This window comes from Chaetodon auriga, chromosome 11 (genome assembly GCF_051107435.1).
Source record: "Chaetodon auriga isolate fChaAug3 chromosome 11, fChaAug3.hap1, whole genome shotgun sequence".
NCBI classification, from domain to species: Eukaryota; Metazoa; Chordata; class Actinopteri; order Chaetodontiformes; family Chaetodontidae; genus Chaetodon; species Chaetodon auriga.
The window spans coordinates 8,184,575-8,200,967 of NC_135084.1; the positions used below are offsets into that span (position 1 = coordinate 8,184,575).

General features: G+C 41.7%; 2 protein-coding genes across 2 annotated transcripts; both read right to left on the reverse strand.

Moving 5' to 3' along the window:
- Positions 1-65: 65 nt before the first annotated feature.
- On the reverse strand, positions 66-6,283 carry LOC143328192 (lysophosphatidylserine lipase ABHD12). Its single transcript, XM_076743206.1, has 13 exons — positions 6,082-6,283; positions 3,537-3,652; positions 3,339-3,444; positions 3,105-3,224; positions 2,937-2,967; positions 2,793-2,838; positions 2,363-2,492; positions 1,620-1,657; positions 1,459-1,538; positions 1,265-1,347; positions 1,079-1,157; positions 825-946; positions 66-704 (listed from the first exon to the last, which is right to left on the reverse strand). Exons 1-13 carry the CDS (start codon positions 6,174-6,176, stop codon positions 683-685), a joined length of 1,068 nt encoding a protein of 355 aa, XP_076599321.1. The 5' UTR covers positions 6,177-6,283; the 3' UTR covers positions 66-682.
- A 375-nt stretch (positions 6,284-6,658) lies between these two features.
- mocos (molybdenum cofactor sulfurase) lies at positions 6,659-14,803 on the reverse strand. Its single transcript, XM_076743208.1, has 15 exons — positions 14,279-14,803; positions 14,090-14,179; positions 13,921-13,987; positions 13,169-13,813; positions 12,978-13,054; positions 12,628-12,827; positions 12,402-12,518; positions 11,936-12,316; positions 11,670-11,832; positions 11,375-11,462; positions 10,863-10,984; positions 9,356-9,452; positions 9,056-9,197; positions 8,855-8,959; positions 6,659-8,729 (listed from the first exon to the last, which is right to left on the reverse strand). Exons 1-15 carry the CDS (start codon positions 14,388-14,390, stop codon positions 8,628-8,630), a joined length of 2,508 nt encoding a protein of 835 aa, XP_076599323.1. The 5' UTR covers positions 14,391-14,803; the 3' UTR covers positions 6,659-8,627.
- Between the last annotated feature and the right edge of the window lie 1,590 nt (positions 14,804-16,393).

Sequence of the window (16,393 nt, forward strand, 5' to 3'; positions counted from 1 at the left end):
CCAAATGAGACTGAGGTGTGTTTTCTTGTAACAAAAAGTGCAAGACAGACACAGCAATGCACTGCTGGTTGACAAAGGCAAAATTTATTGTAATTAAACTGCAATGACATTTGAACTGACATTCTTTAAACTGCACCTGAATGCACTGCGAGTTCTGTGGTTAAAATGAAAGAACTCAGAATTTCAGAAATCAAGTTTTGTTTTTTTTTTCTAAAATCACATGCAAAGACGCTGAACAGACATGTCCCAGCCGTCCTCCTTGTATTATTCTAAAATGTCACAGACACCTAGACATTTTAAGCTTTGGATTACCAAAATCATTATCCAGTACTATAGATGGGCATTATCACCATTCAACAATGCCCAGGAGAGGGCACCTTCAGCAACAATAGCTCATCTAAATTGCATTTCCAGTAGGAATGCTATTTCTAGTTCTCATAAATCACAATAAATTAACCACACACACAAGTTTACCAACAATTTCCGCATTCATTCTCAAAATTAATGTTTCGACCCAACATTTCAGTCATAACAATCAGATATTTAAAGTAAAACACATTTTATGCAACATTTATGCAGCCATTATGACAAACCATATGAATGTAGCGTGTGATCAAATGAAATAAGTGCTCTGCAAGTGCAAGTCTGGCCCGGTTTTTCTGCTTCAGTCGTCTTGCCAACATTACAAGGACTGCACCCATGTCCTGCAGAGGAGACACGGTGAGACATACATGTTGTAGAAATAAAGCAGATCATTTAACAGACACAGATTTGTAGAGCCAAAATCAATCACTTGTAGCATTATCAGTGAAATGTTTTCTCACTTTATGATGTCAGGCAGATGGGCGTCTCTATATAAACCATTGTGCAGATACCCCAGAGAACCGTCAAATGACACCAGCTGGACTCGCTCTGCATTCTGGGCACTCGCTGCTATCTCGTGCATCTGGGAGAAGAAAGCAAAGAAAGTTCAGTCTAACGAAAACAAAAAGTTATCCTAGAGAGGACGCTTAATCACTTTTAGCTGCAAGGAAAATACCACCTCAGTTTACAGTGTAGCTTTCAGAGCCAGTCATACCTGCTGAGCAATCTCAATGGGAACCAAGTGATCGTCCTCTGAGTGAAGGAAAAGGATTGGGCTTTTCATTTTCTTCAGGCTGCAGAATAAGGAGAACACATGTTAATTCATTGCATTTTAACGGTAATAACAATATTACTGATTGTTTGGTTATTCAGAATATTTGACTGTTTCGTGTTGACTTACTTCTCTTCTGTCGGAAAGACTATCTTGTTGTCTGCCCATGGCTCTCGGAAGAAGTACCCATAACCTGGAATTTTCCAGTAATACTTTAAACAGAAGAAAAATAAAACACTGAGAGGTTATGCATGATGTAGCAAAGAAGAAAAGCAAGCAAGAAGAAGAAATTAACAAACCAAACATCAAAAGTGGTAACTTACCCAAGAAAAAGGATTACCGGGTATCTTCTGTCGAGCAGTATTGAATGCACCCTCCAGGATCACACCATCAAAAACCACTCCTGAAAAGAAGAAGAAATGATAATCACCATATTGAGACTACTTCTTCCTATTTGTCTACATTTACTGGTAGCAAAACCTACCTTGCTCAATCAGTTTTACTGCAGTGTTCGTGGACACTCTGCACAGAGATATGAAGAACAACATGTTTACACGCGCACATGTAGTTCCTCTTCAACTATTCCTGACTGCAGCAGGTTTGTTGTAGCTGTGGGCTCATTTCAATCAATGCTGTCATGGATGTTACATGTATTTCATTGATGACAGAGTCAGATTTGTTTGGTGTAAAGGTCAATTAAATAATTTACTATGCAAGCAGAAAAATGAGAAGTAGCTCATAACTACTATTCAAATAGCTGCTTACACTCAGTTTCTACTATTTCTCTCATGAGCATTTTCTAAAAATGTATTCTTTCCTACTTTACCTTGAATTTGTATCTTATTGCTAGACATAATTGTATTGACTACGGTGAGATCTGACTGCAGTTTGTAGCAATTGGGTGACATAATTATTTTAGTGAACTCTTTGGTTCTTCAGTCTTTTTTCGTTGTGTGTAGTGATTTCCGTTGATACTTGCTGTGTGTGCAGCTCTCCTCTTCATCTGTTCAGCCATTGCAGCCATCACTGCTCATGCTAATTGCTATAGGTTGCTGCTGTACCGTATCAATTAGATATGAATAGTAAAAGTGTCAATTTTGCAGGTGATTATTTAAAAGTTTTATAATATTTCAAAAAAAGAGGGGTATGCAATGCACATCCAAAATTGTTAGTACAACAGTGATTTTAAAGTGAGTAAAATGCTGTATTGGGAGTCTTCCTACTGACCCAGTCCCAAGAGAGTGCCCCCAGATGACGACCAGACTCTTTCCACTGCGTGCTTTGACCCAATTGTACAAGTAGGTGGCATCAGTGGTCAGACCAGCTTCAGTCGGCTCCCCAGTGGAATCTCCAAACCCTGTCAGAGTTTCTTACATCAACTATTGCTCTCTGACAGACCGCAGAGCTGTTTTTCACTGCCACCAGGTGGCAGCCACCCAGAGGAAAACCTGCACTAGATACTGACCTAAAGTTGAACCGCTGTCCTTTGACTGCCTTAAAACAAATAACTCATCAAGCACAACAGCAATCATATGGCTGCAAATGATACTAAATCAATGTGAGAGGGTTGTGTATTACAATCAATACGAGGGGCAAAGAAGCACAGAGATGGAAAATATGTTTAAACGAAGAGTCATAAATCTTCATTTGCACCAACCTCTGTAGTCAGGCACCAGCACGTGGTAACCAAGTGCACTCAATACCTGTTGACACATAACACTTATTCGTCATCAGAATGGCTATTGAGACTTTCATATCAGATCTCCAAAAGATTAATATGTTTCAGCTGGTGATCACTCACTTTTGCCACTCCCACCCGATGAGGGGCTGCCCTGTTGGAATGATTCACAAACAACACATGTGCCAATAAATTGGTATTTTCCAAAAAACAAATATGTCTAGCTGTGTGGCATTTTACTCTCTGCTTCTTCAGGAGCCAACAATAATACAAATGAATCATTTATCATACCTTGTGCCTGTGTTCCCATGAAAATATATGAAAACTGGACTACCATCGCTTAAACTTTTCTGGTACCACGCCAAGTCCTTGCCCTGTGCCTCCATCCCCCGACTGTCAGGGACAGTGTGCCTTGAACAGTTCAAAATAATACATACTCTTAGAGACACAGCTGATGATTGGATCATTAAAAAAGTCTTAGCCATTTTGTATCCATGCGGTAAGTTGTACTTGGGTTGTACTCACCATACGCCAAGGGAGATTCCTTCCTCTGATGTCAAGTACATGTTGATGGTGTGATTAAGGGAGAAATCAGCAGGTCGGCTGAGGTCGACAAAGAACGGCACGCTGACTACAGACAGGAAAAGAAGAGAGGTGGGCCCTTTTCATGTGCAACTTGAGGATTTACAGTACTTCCAAGAGGCAGAGAGGAAATTCACTTACGTCTGTAAGTGTAAACAAAATGCTGGATTAATTCCGGGAGTTCTCTGAGCAAGAAAGGCACCAAAAGGAAGATAACAAAGCAGGCCAAAAAGCCTCTTTTCAGCCAGCTTCGGGGCCTGAGAACAGACAGAGAGAGAGATTAAATCAATGTGACTCCTGACCATCTAACTGTTATCGTACATATGTGATGTCAGTAAAGTGAGATGACCCTGTTGGAGCCCCCGATAAGTCTCCACGTGGTCTCCAAGGAGCTCAAATATTTGTTCTCATTGTTATAACAAAGCCAAACAGACTGCAATTGACTGATGAGCAGTGTTACAAGCACTATACATCACCATCTGTTCAATTAACAATAGCTATTATTGATTATTGGCAATTTTAAATCCCCTCTTCAAAGCCAAGATCGCCACCACTTTAAATCTGATTTCAGCTGCAACTCAGCTCCTTTTCAGCTGCAGAGGGTTTTGGATGACTCAGCAAATGTGGGTCACTGACTATGTAGTTTGTACACTTTTTTCCCAAGCGAAGCAGTCACATCACTATTCAAACGCGCTTCAGACTGTACATCAGCAAGTGAGCACGTCACCACTAATATGGGCAAGCAGGCATAGTCTTCATCTCGGTAGTGTTAGTCCAAGCTGTTACATTCATTTAAGTACAAAACTAGCCACTACAAGGACTGCGCATCAGGTTTACAGCTCAGCAGCCTACAATTTATGACAGTTATTAGATTATGACTGTTTCTGTGGCTTCCACTGTCTTTTTACAAGGAAGTAACGTCATGCAAATCACAGCTGAGCTGACAACGGTGCTCTCAGTCACCAGTGAGGGGAGCTCCACTGCTAAAAGCTACTGATTCAGTCAGTGACAATGGTGATTCACTACAGTCACTTCCATGTGCACGTTTGTTAGTAAAGATCTGTTCACAGATGTACTGAACACCTCTATTGGTGCATGAGGGGAGGGTGGAGGAGGATGTGATGGATGATTTTGTTGAGTGGTGCAAAAAGAACCACCTGCACCTTCATGTAGGCAAATGAAGAAAAAAAAAACAAAACATCTCAGTGAAACTGGCACAACAGACGTACACTCAGGCTCATTGGCACATACAGAGCTGCTCTGCACATGTCCTACCATTCTGTGATTGCAGCATTAATATGGAAACATTAATACGGGAGAGAAGAACTGAATCTAATCAAACAGACAGGCTGTCACTGAAGACAGTCTTTACTCACTAGAGGCAACAGCAGAAAAGAGGATGCTTTTCGGAGTATTGCCAATTAATGGACAATACATCCCACCACCCCATTAACACTCTAATCATCCAGAAGAGCCCTTTTAGTCAAAGACAGATTTCTCCACACTGCTCGAGGGAAATGTATAGGAGGGCATTCATTCCAGCAGCCATCAAACTGTCGCCTCGTCTGTCCAGAGTTTTACTGTACCATTCATTTCCAAATCTTTTCCAGAAGATACCAAAAAGCTCACAGCAGATTTTTAATGAAGGCACAACTGCAGTGTGATGTAAGGCAACCTTTCTTTTACTGGGCATCCACTCCACAGGAGTGGCTGCTGAGTTAAAAATTTACACAACATGGGGTTAATATAGCACAGGCACAATACTGGCTTACCTTGGCCCAGTACCAATGGGGTGATTTAATTCAGTTTTGGTGTTAGTTTTCTTTACTGATGGGTTACTGGATCAAAACAACCTTATGGTTTTCTACCCACTGGTACTGGGTCATATTAATCCAGTGTTGCATTGGTGTTCTATTGACCCCACAGTGGGTCATTTTCAACAAAATGCTTTCTTAGTGTGCAGTAATTTACTGATTAACTGTCATCCTCTAATATTACAATTAAAAATTTGAATATCAAGATAGCGGTTCACAAGTTTGACAAAAGTTCAGAGATATTTCCATTTTTTCTGAACATTTCCAGTCTTCGATTACAGAGGTTCATATTAATTACAGCGGAGAGTTCTGTGGACATTAGTGTCCTTTCCACTTGTGTGGTTTACCTGAGTAATACACATGTCCTACATTTTTTATATTTATTAAAAAAAATTTTTGAATGCATCCTTTCAGATGTTTACTGCAAAGCCCAGGAGGGATATTCTAGGATCTGAGCTGTTTAATGTATTTTGTTTTATACACACTGAGGGTCACTATTTCATCCTGCTATTGCTATGTGGTTCAAACTCTTGCTTACTATATATTATCTTCCTGCAACAGAAAAATAGCCTATGTAAACTAAATCATAAGCCAGTTCAAGTCCAGTCACAGGAGGGGGTCACCTGGTAACTGTCACTACATGCTAAGTTAACTTACAAACTTCAGCCTGGGGGATTTTAATCACTATGACTACTGATTAGGAAGTTAGTGGAAAATATGGCAGCAAACGCAGAAACTAACTGCACCCTTCAGAGATCACTTTCATTACAACCTCACCACCACTTTCAAATCACCAGTAATAACTATGCATGCCCACAAGAAAGCTAATAATGTTAATTAGAGGGTAAGGTTAAGCTAGCTCGCTAACTCACGGTGCTGCCTGTTTCCTTTGGACTTTGCCAGTCCTCTTCTCTTGAGTGGCTGCGGAGGATGAACTACCCGGTTTAACGACCCTGTTCCTCATCATGTAACGTCAGTATGATTTAAGAAAAATAAAATGGAAAATATATCTTTATATATGTGTTCCAACGCCTGGCCCCGTCAGGCACTTTCCCTAAAACTTGGGTAGTGGCTAAAAAATAGTTTGTTCGAAGTACACTATAATCGCGCGGAGGGGGGAAGTACTTGGCGTTGTTAAGGTAGCACTGCTTCAAACGCTCTACAGTACAGAGCACTATACATGGTGGCCAAGAAGCCACCTTAAACAGAGCACGCAGTGTATTGCATGCTGTAAACCAGGCTTTATTTCCTGCCATTATCCCCAAATTCTAACGCATTTTTGTACTGCTGCAGCGCTGAAAATTCTGCGACACAAAATTCAGACTCTTGCATTACAACTAAAATAGGTGTTTAATTACACAAATAACATAACTGTCATGACTCTTGACCAAGCAAGGGAACAGATATGCAGAGGGAGGATCAAAATGCACAGAAATGAGGCAGATTTAGTGCAGTTCAGTGATTTAATTATAAAAACTGAGGGAGGCATACAGAGTGAGTGAGGAGGCCAAGGGTCAAAACCAGAAAGCACTCCAACACCATCAAACAAATCCAAGATGGAGCCAGCCAAAATCCAAAGTCCAATAAATCGGCAAAAGGTAAAACACACAAGTTAGGCAGGCTGAAACAGGTTCCAGATACAGGTCACAGGGAAACTGATAAACACAATACAAGTACAGAGGCTGTAGAGCCAAGACATGAAGCACATGGTAACATAACAATCTGTCATGGAACAAAGGAAGTGAACTAGTACATGAGTATGACTGATTAGGGAATGAGATGCAGGTGGAGAAGCTCTGGTGAATGCATAGCTGTGGGAAGAGGTGTGTGGATGGGTGGCGCAGTCAGATGATAAGGAAAGGAGGGAAAGTCTGAGGACACTGGGTTGACAGAAGGAAAAAAGGCAAAGAGGGGCTTGGGGAGGACAGAAATGTGGATGGAGAGGACAGACAGAAAGAGACTCTACCATAAAATTACAAATGGAAACATAGAGTGTATGCCTCAGTTGTGGTACTGTTATACTCTCTGCTTCTCCAGGAGCCAACCATGATACAAATTAGTTATTTCCATAGCAAAAAGAAAGTAAATAAATGAAACACACACACGTTAGAAAGTAAGTCATCATTGATTAAAAACAGAAATTTCTCAGCAACAGTCAGTCAGTATGCACAGACTGCTGTCCCAGTGAGTCTGCACACCATAGAGAGATGGGTAACATATTAAAGGAGATGGGTGACATACTGTCTTACAGGAAAAATCAGAGTAAATGAGTCACTATCGGGTTTAATGAGCATGAAAGTGATCATGAATCATATCCTACGGCCTGTAAAAATACCATATGAGGGAATGAATGAGGGAAGAATGGTGTCCATCCCTCCAGTTCTAGCAACTTGGAGAATCAATCCCAAGGAGCACCAAAGCTTCTGCAGGCTCATGGTATCCCAACACCTTATTAGAACACATTATGTACGCACTTTCTTTAACTTGTCATCCATATATATATATGCTTCAGCTTTCGTTTGGAATCCCTCTTCTCATCAGATTCAGTTTGTGCATGCATTATACATAGAATTTCTACACACATTTGACATGTGGGCACACACTGACAAACATGCTACAATCAGTGCAAATCCTTGGGCACACAGCAGCCACATCTTTCTATTAGTACACTATATGTGAGCAATATACAGGATATTGCAAGACCTTGACAGATCAGTTGAGCACACATGTACTCTAAGTGCAAGCATGTTGCTCTGGTGAAGCCTTATTGTCTGTCAGGAAATACAAGTTTCCATCCTCTTTACATCAAATTAGACCTTTTTTCTACGTGAACTCTAATGTTCATGTCTGCAGCCCGTTGGGGGCACATACAGAGCATTGAGTGTCTGGCAGGTTTTTCCATTACAGGGCGCAATATGTTTTAGATTTGTGGCAGCAGAAACAGTGGTGGTGTGTTTGGAATAAATAGCAATATAATCCTCCATGGGAATAAACAGAGGAAGAAGTGTCGGGGATGTAAACATGAACAGTGATTATTGCATCTACCCTGACATGTTTTGGCTCGAATAACAGTAATACATTCAAATTAAAATTTTGTAGGATACTTCACATCTACTTTATTGCACACATTTTAAGAACATAACCTTTGAGGGAAAAAACTCCAAACAATCTCATTCACGTCTCATCAAAGCAGACTTGGACAGAATAAAATCTGAATGCTTTGGTATGCAAAGGACACTTCAGAGGACAAAAGCCACCCGGGCTACACACACAAACAGAGTGGCATCTATAGACCCCCCCCCCACAGTGTCTGACAGGTGATCTTTGGGTTGTGCAGTGCAGCAATGACAAGACAAAAAAGGTGTCACCAAAAATGTGTCACCAAAAATAAATAGAGAGGATGTTACAGATGACTACTTCAAGAAGTGTGTGGCTCTGGTTGTATGAGCGAACCAGCTGACAGGACACTTGCTGTGGACACCTCTGGTAGCTGATGGGTCAGGTACACACCAAAAGTCACCTAAAAGTGTACAGAATAACAGGCATAGTGAATTATCTTTCATGCAAACGGACTTCCCCCACCCACCACTGCCACTACACACACATAGTATCTACACGAACAAGCAGTAATTGCTTTCGACTGACCTTCCCAGCGCGGTAGGCCGACAGAGACATTAGCGGCTCTTTTGTTTTGGTCCCAGTGTCCTGGTTTACTCCAACCATCTGGCACCTTCCACACTGACCTGCGACCTTTGGGTTAATCACACAGGGAGCACATTCATTTTTGAGAAGTGCGCTCTCAATGCATTTGAAGATTTCATCATTTATCTCAAAGTGTCAGCTCACCATGAATCGAGTGTTGCCAATAATCAAGTGTGACCAATTATCCTCCTCAAACGGTTCTACTCCAGCGATGACTAAATTGGCTCGGAAGCGGCTAATGACATTCTGTGTGTCAAGGAGCTGATCGCCCTCGGAATCGTCCTGCCTGAGAAAGGGAATGTGGAAATTGCATGTTATTTTGCCACGCTACGTAATTCATCTATTGTAATGTAAATGTACAGGCATCTAGGCATCCTGATGTTTTTCACCGGAGCGTTGTGTGTTTTGAATAACGCATGTGTTTATGCTCTCGTGTGTTCAAACCTGCTGCTCATTAGTTTCTGAATGAGCTCTGCACTGGCACGGTTGATCATGAGATACTGAGCTTCATTCACCAGGGAGAGGGATGTGGGGGTGGCAGCTAGAAGGGAAAGACTTTATATTACCCCAGTGATTTATTCGATTTATTTGATTTGAGGAAAACATTCTGATCTTTGCTTTGAGCGGTTTGACGTACTTCTGGAATGCAGAAGGTGGAAAATGTGTGACTTTAGTCAATTTGTTTGATCAATTTGATCAAAATGTGCACTCACAATGCAAATGACACGAAACAGGCTATGGCTATGGAGAAAACCTTGTATCACTGTGTATGTAATTTTATGCAGCGATATAAGTCTCAACTATCAATCTCAACCAAGAAGTCCTTGAAATGCACTGAAAATGTAAATTTGAACATCTACAATTCAATGACAACTGGGCACACTCCATCTGCTGAACGATACCATCAAAAGCTGCATAACAGCTACAAAACGGATCTTATAATGAGAATGTTTAGTCAAATATTGATATAGTGTAATTATTTCAGAGATTCAATTTAGAAACTCTTTATAGATCAAATACAGTTAACACGGTGAATGAAAGACCTGAGAAACTAAGATGATGATGCAAAAACACCTGTGAATTCAATAATGCCATAAAACTGCAGCATTATACCAAAACCGATTTTACACAAGGGTCAGTGTACTTGTGATGAGGCGTGCTACCCAGCCTGTGAAAATAGTTCGATAATGTCTTCTGAGGCTGTGGAGGAAACGTTCTAAAGGCTGAGAGAATAACCATGATGATTTTATCAGGGTAAGCTCAGCTTGGGTTTGGAAACTGCAAATGTTTGGTGGAAAGTCTGTATTACAAATGGCAGAAGATATGGTTGTGTTCCCGTCAGGCACGATCAAATGTATCGTTTGCATCATCGGAAAGGTAGGATCCAACATTTTTGAAGCTTGATTCACAGACTACCAGGGACTAAATGTCAAGATGCTTTGGTACTTTTAATCCCTAGTTTGAGTCAAGCTCCAAAAACACTGGAGCCTACACTTCCCACAATGCAACTCAATAGTATCTTTTCATTAGATCCTCCACTCATGTCTCCCAAATTCCTCATCGCAGTCCAAACACAGGCTTTCTGTTAAATATGTGTAGTCTCTCAGCTCAAGCTGACTAACTGACTGACTGTTTCATCTTCTCTGCTCACCTAGTTTTACTGAATTCTTCATCACAACAAGTGGTGTTCAGGAGATCCTATGTTTGAAATGTAACTTCTATTTTTTGAAAGCTATTTGACTTACTCACAATCTTTCAACCTACCTGCGGTACAGGCGCACTCAGCTGGGAATGACCAGCAGAAAGAAATGCAAGGTCACAGCCACAACAACCAGGCACTGCATTATCAGCAGGAAATATGAGCTTGCATTGCTCGTGTATAGTATGACAGATAAATCCAGGGTAAACAAACGAAAGGCACGCACGACAGGTGAAATGCTTATATAGGTACCTCCGCTGGGCCTCTTCATTTCTCGGGTAAAATCAGGACTTTGTCTGATCAGGCGGCATGGCTGTCCAAGGAAGTCTGAAAGCCATGATGCAGCCTCATCCCCACAGTCGACAGTCTCCACCCTGGGGGAAGGTGGAGGATTACATTGTGGAGGCCCTGAGGGAAATCTACAGAGTTTGATGCAGCTTGCTATTTGGTGAGACACATAATCCAAGAATCACTGGATGAACAGCTTTTTTTAACTTGTGACTCGTCGCGCAGGTATCTGAGGAGGATTAATATTATCTCCTGCACATTGTTTGTTTTTTCATTAAAAATAATAAATAACAGGAATTTCATATGAAATGGAGAGCAGGAAGCCTTATATTGCCCTCCACGGTAGAAAGGCAGCATCAAGAACAATGGAGTGGGAGAATGCATTGATATGAGCAAAAAATATGGAAAAAAAATGATATGTGTCACGCTATTTCCTTCAGCTGCTGCTTTCAGATGTTTTAACATTGCCAGCTCACCTGTCACCACAAACTTTACTCTGACACACTTCATAGCTGGTGTGCATTTGAGTGTTGTTTTCCAAGGGAACCGAAATGGTATCCATCCCTGCAGGGCAATGGGAAAAAAACATACATCCTCTAACAAAAGGAAATCACAGAAGAAAAGCCAACTGATTGAAATTTCTTTTGGTTAAACAATGTGTGTGTGTGTGTGTGTGTGTGTGTGTGTGTGTGTGTGTGTGTGTGTGTGTGTGCCTGTGTGTGCCTGTGTGTGTGAGTGTATTTTCAGTGAGCTGCTGACAGACTGTCTGACCTGATGCCTGCAGGAGCAATTTGTTTGAAGGCAGGTGGACTTGTGGGCGAATGAGGCACAAGCGCGGCGCTCTCTTCTGACTCAGGCACACGCCGTTCCCATTCACCACCATCCAGCCTCTGTCATACAGTAAACCCTGCTGTCCCACTGGCCAGTGGTGGACCTGCATGAAGAACAGCACAGGATCAAATCGGGACAGAGAGAGGGAACGGACTACGAGAGACACAGGCAGAAATAAGTGAAAGAAAGAAATGTTTGGGTCAAACCTCATGCGCTCCACATGATTTGATGGGATATATGTAGATGTTGGTCAGAGTATAAGCCTTCTTCTGGTTGTTTGACACTCTGGGTCTGAATTCCCTCAGTACGGCTTCTGTAGGCTTCTCCTTCTCATCTTTACATATATCTCCATTAGTGATTTTGATTGGAGGATCTTCATTTAAGCCATGGGACGCTGCTGTGGCTGTTTTTAGCTTCTCTAGCCTCACTTGGTCCACGGTGACTGGTTTCTCCACGAAGCACTCAGCAACAAAGTTCAGAAACTTTTGACAGTCTTCAAATGTTGACATGTAGCCAAAGGACACGCGAACAGATCCGGTCGGCTGGCCATCCACCAGGTCGATGTTGTCTCCGCAGACGTGGCCGGCCTTGAAGAGGAAAAGACAGAGGTTCATTCTACCTACACTGGCCCTGAACAGACTGTGGCATTTTTCCTTTTCCTTGATCTCTTGCCTGCAGGTTTCTCTTCATCTGCTGACTGGTGATCCCAAGGAAGGACTGACAGGCCCCGGTGTTACAGAAGCAACCCGTGCGCACATGAATATTGTACAGACTGGCCATTCTGTCCACCTGAGGGCAAAAGAGGAATTGTTTTAATATTCACCAGCACCGCCTACACATAAACATGCAATAATTAAACTGCTGTGAAATAGAAATAAATCCCATTTACTGACTGCACCTGAGAATACCCAATTATCTGTCCATGAGAATCCATGAGGTTGAAGTTTAAGATTGCGCCCTGTGTGCTTGGACTCTCAAACTGGCCTTCAGTGTATATCTGAGCCACCGGTCGCCTGTTGCCATGGCAAAGACTTGACAGCAGCATGTAAGTGTAGCGTGCCAAGCCAAACGTGTGCTGCTGGATGTTGTGCATACCTCCTGAAGGCAAAAAGGAATGAAGACAAGGATGCTGTTGATGCTAACACGAAGCAGATAAACATTAGGAATGACTTGCGCATGCACCATGATTCTGCTATTAAATTAGTGTTAGAATGTGTTCCTACGCATCAACATGCGCTGCTGCAGCACCTGTGATCTTGTTAAGAGCTTCAAAACTGTGATTCACAGCAATGATGTCCAGGAAAGAGACAGTTCCATCTTCAAATCTGTAGAAGGCAGAAAGAAAACATTACATTTTAGAGTAAAGATGCAGGAGCTATGGAACAACTGTGAGCTTTCAGAGAATATCTGGGATTCGGCAGGCCTGTATGGTGCTTCACCTGTCAGAAATGTTTGCCGCATGCACATAATAATCTTCTCCAGAAAGGTAAGCTGCCGCTGTGCCTCCTCCAAAGTAAGTCTTTTTTAGTATGCCTGCAGCGTCGTTACGGACAAGAAGGGCCCCTAGACCTGTAGGGAAGCCAAACATCTTGTAGAAAGAGATGGGAATAAAATCAGCAGGGCAGTCCTGTAGGTTTAGAGGGGAACAGCTGACATGAGAGGCTGCATCTAGCAGCACAAACCAGCGGCCTCGGTGGTTGCATGCTGGGTAGAGGCGTCTCGCCTGGATGCCTTTCACATGGCTGAGGGGATACTTCCTCCCAGAGAAGTTGCTCTGTGCTGGGTAGCAGAAGAGGTGCGGTGTCTGGCAAATAGCATCTTCACCTTGAGCCTCATCCTTTGCCTTGTTTTCCACTTCCTGCGGGGAGACAGGCAGGGCAACTACTCCCCGGGCAGATGTCAGTCCTCTTATACCAACTACAGAGGTATGGCTGTCAGTGAGGTAGCAGAAGTGACTCCCCGCCTCGCTCTCGGTCTGTGGCCTCCAGGGAAAGCTCTCAGCCACTAATTTGAGAGCGGCTGTACATCCAGAAGTGAAAATCACAGAGTACTCCTCAGGGATAGTGTTGAAATGCTGCAATACCCTGTAAGAAAATGTGCTGTTTTTCACTCATTTGATCCAGCAAAGTGCCATTCAAAGGAGTCACACGGGCCCATTAAAAAGGCTTCTGAGGGCGTGAATAGACGTTACCTGTATCTGACCCTCTCCACGGTGTCATGCGTCAGTCTGCTGCTGGGGTTATAGCTGTGAGGGTTTCCTATTGGGACACATAACAATAGCTAAATGCTTTGAATTATATGACTGATTTAAAAAAAAAAAAAGTATTCATAACACTTGATTTTTATGTGCTTTCTCCCACCGTACACATTCCTTGAAATGTCCTGGAAGTAGTCCCTGAGGAGGGACTCAGGGTACAGAGTAGCTGCTGCATGATCCAGATATGTTATTCCTGTTTACAATGAAAGAGCAGCCATGTAAGCGATCAGCTGACGGCTATCCTCTCCCTACCTCATGGTCACTACTACTCATGACTGCACACAATCATTACCTTTAATCCGTGTGAACTCCCGCTCGATCACGTCTTCGAAGTTGTCCCCATGACCGTAGTGACTCCAGACCTGCTTAAAAGTTTCAAAAGTGCACAGTTTTTGGAAATCCATCGATCGCTTTCCGCCGAGGAGAGCTGCAGAGAGCACGCCGCGAGGCTGCTGCTGCTGTTACAGGCGTTTCAGCACACAACGACCTGCGGACATTGTTCAGGGTCTAAGTCCGGTGAGCAGCGGCTGAGCCTGGTCCCTGTCCCCGCGTTGTCCTTGTGCAAACCGGGTGCAGACTATTTAGTGACAGGAGGGGTAACGTCACATAGTGTGGAGATGTTGATAAGAAGTCATAAGTCACTCCCATTAAAGTTGCATGGAAAAAAAAAGCACACACATTGGTACATCAGTCCAAGTTGGTCTGCAGTCTCAACTCACTACTTATAAACGCTTTGTAATCATGTGACAGGCTGCTTTTGAAACGTCTACAACTCCCTCAACTTTTGGCTTTATTAGCATGTCGTGTTCGCTAAAGTGAAACTGCGCGCGGACAACAGCTGACGGGACGTACAGAGGAGAACGAGCACGTTTTTCAAAACAATGTTAGTCACATGACTGATTATTTCACATTACTGTGGTGCAGTGCTGCGTCCTTTCCCATACAAACACAATCTTGATAGATATATTATGATACCTATATATTGATCACACGCGGTTAACTGCTATAGCATTAACTATGTGCGACCATATGTTTATTTTGTAAAATAATATTAATGTCTATGTATTTATAATGTGTACTGTACAATATATGTATATATTCAACATATAGCCATACACCATATATGCCATATACGTATATATTCGACATATGAACATGTATCTAGCATATGTTGTAAATTGTAAATGTGGCTTCACATAGGTAAGGGCAAGATGAGACATAATGAAGAATCACTTGCAAGTATCTCTTGTTTGCAAAATGTTTAAAAGTTCAAACATGTTTTCTGTTGCACAGAGGTGCAGGATGCCGCAGGGTTTAACCCCAAAGGTAAAGTATGCAAGATGTCTTTATTTAATCCAAAATATAAAGATAATATAATCCATCAACTTAGAAAAGTTTCTTTTTCTTCCGTATTTTGGCACATTGTTCTTGTTGTAATAAGAGGGTCCTTGTGGTTGCAAAACTGCATTGGAGATACATGAAACATTGAGATTACACTATATGGAATATGTCATTTTCATAAATGATGATATATCAGATTTTTGAGTGGGTAGTGTCAGGCTACCAGAGCTGAAAAGCTGTACTATAGATAAGCAAAAATGATAATGAAAAAAAAACAAAAAAAAAAAACATGCACTAAGCATTGTGTTTGTCCTGTAGCATTTATTAGAGGTGACCCTCCCCACTCTCTTTTCAAGGTATTGCTTCCAAAAAAAAACCAAAATCTAAACTCTACACTGCTTTTAATAACTGTAAGTAATCATACAAACAATATACTCACTAACCATTATTGAAATATATGTCATATATGATGTATTGACCATAACCCTAACCCTTTTAATTGTTTAATCCCTACTTCTAAACCCAAACCTAACAAAGTAATTTAAAAGCTAAAGAATAGCAAATATCTCACTTTAGAGAATGACCTTAATCTTTCTCCTAAAGACATTTGATTCTATTAAACATGCAACAACATCCTGAGAAGAAAATGAGATGTGACCTACCATCTTCAGCTGCCTGATAGACATTAAAGTTAAGCACACATATTCATATAAGAACCAAGTCAATACTATTTTGATCATGTCTTTTATTCCTCGAAATGGTTATTATAAAATGTAAGTCTCAGAAATAACCTCACAGTAATCCCTTTACATACAATATATATGACTGTCTGACTCTTGAACTCATTGACACAGTGCATAAAGGAGTACATTAAATAGAAACTGTTACCTGGCATTCAGAATCTTATTAAAATACACATTATTCCAGCGTAATGATTATGTCAGGCTACTAGACCTGTCAAGTGTTAATAAAGTTAAGGACCGATAATGATAGAAGAACCATGAGTATAATACAGTCATCCTTGAGCCATTCTTTCACTTTAGTTAGAATTAGTGCAACTATGACC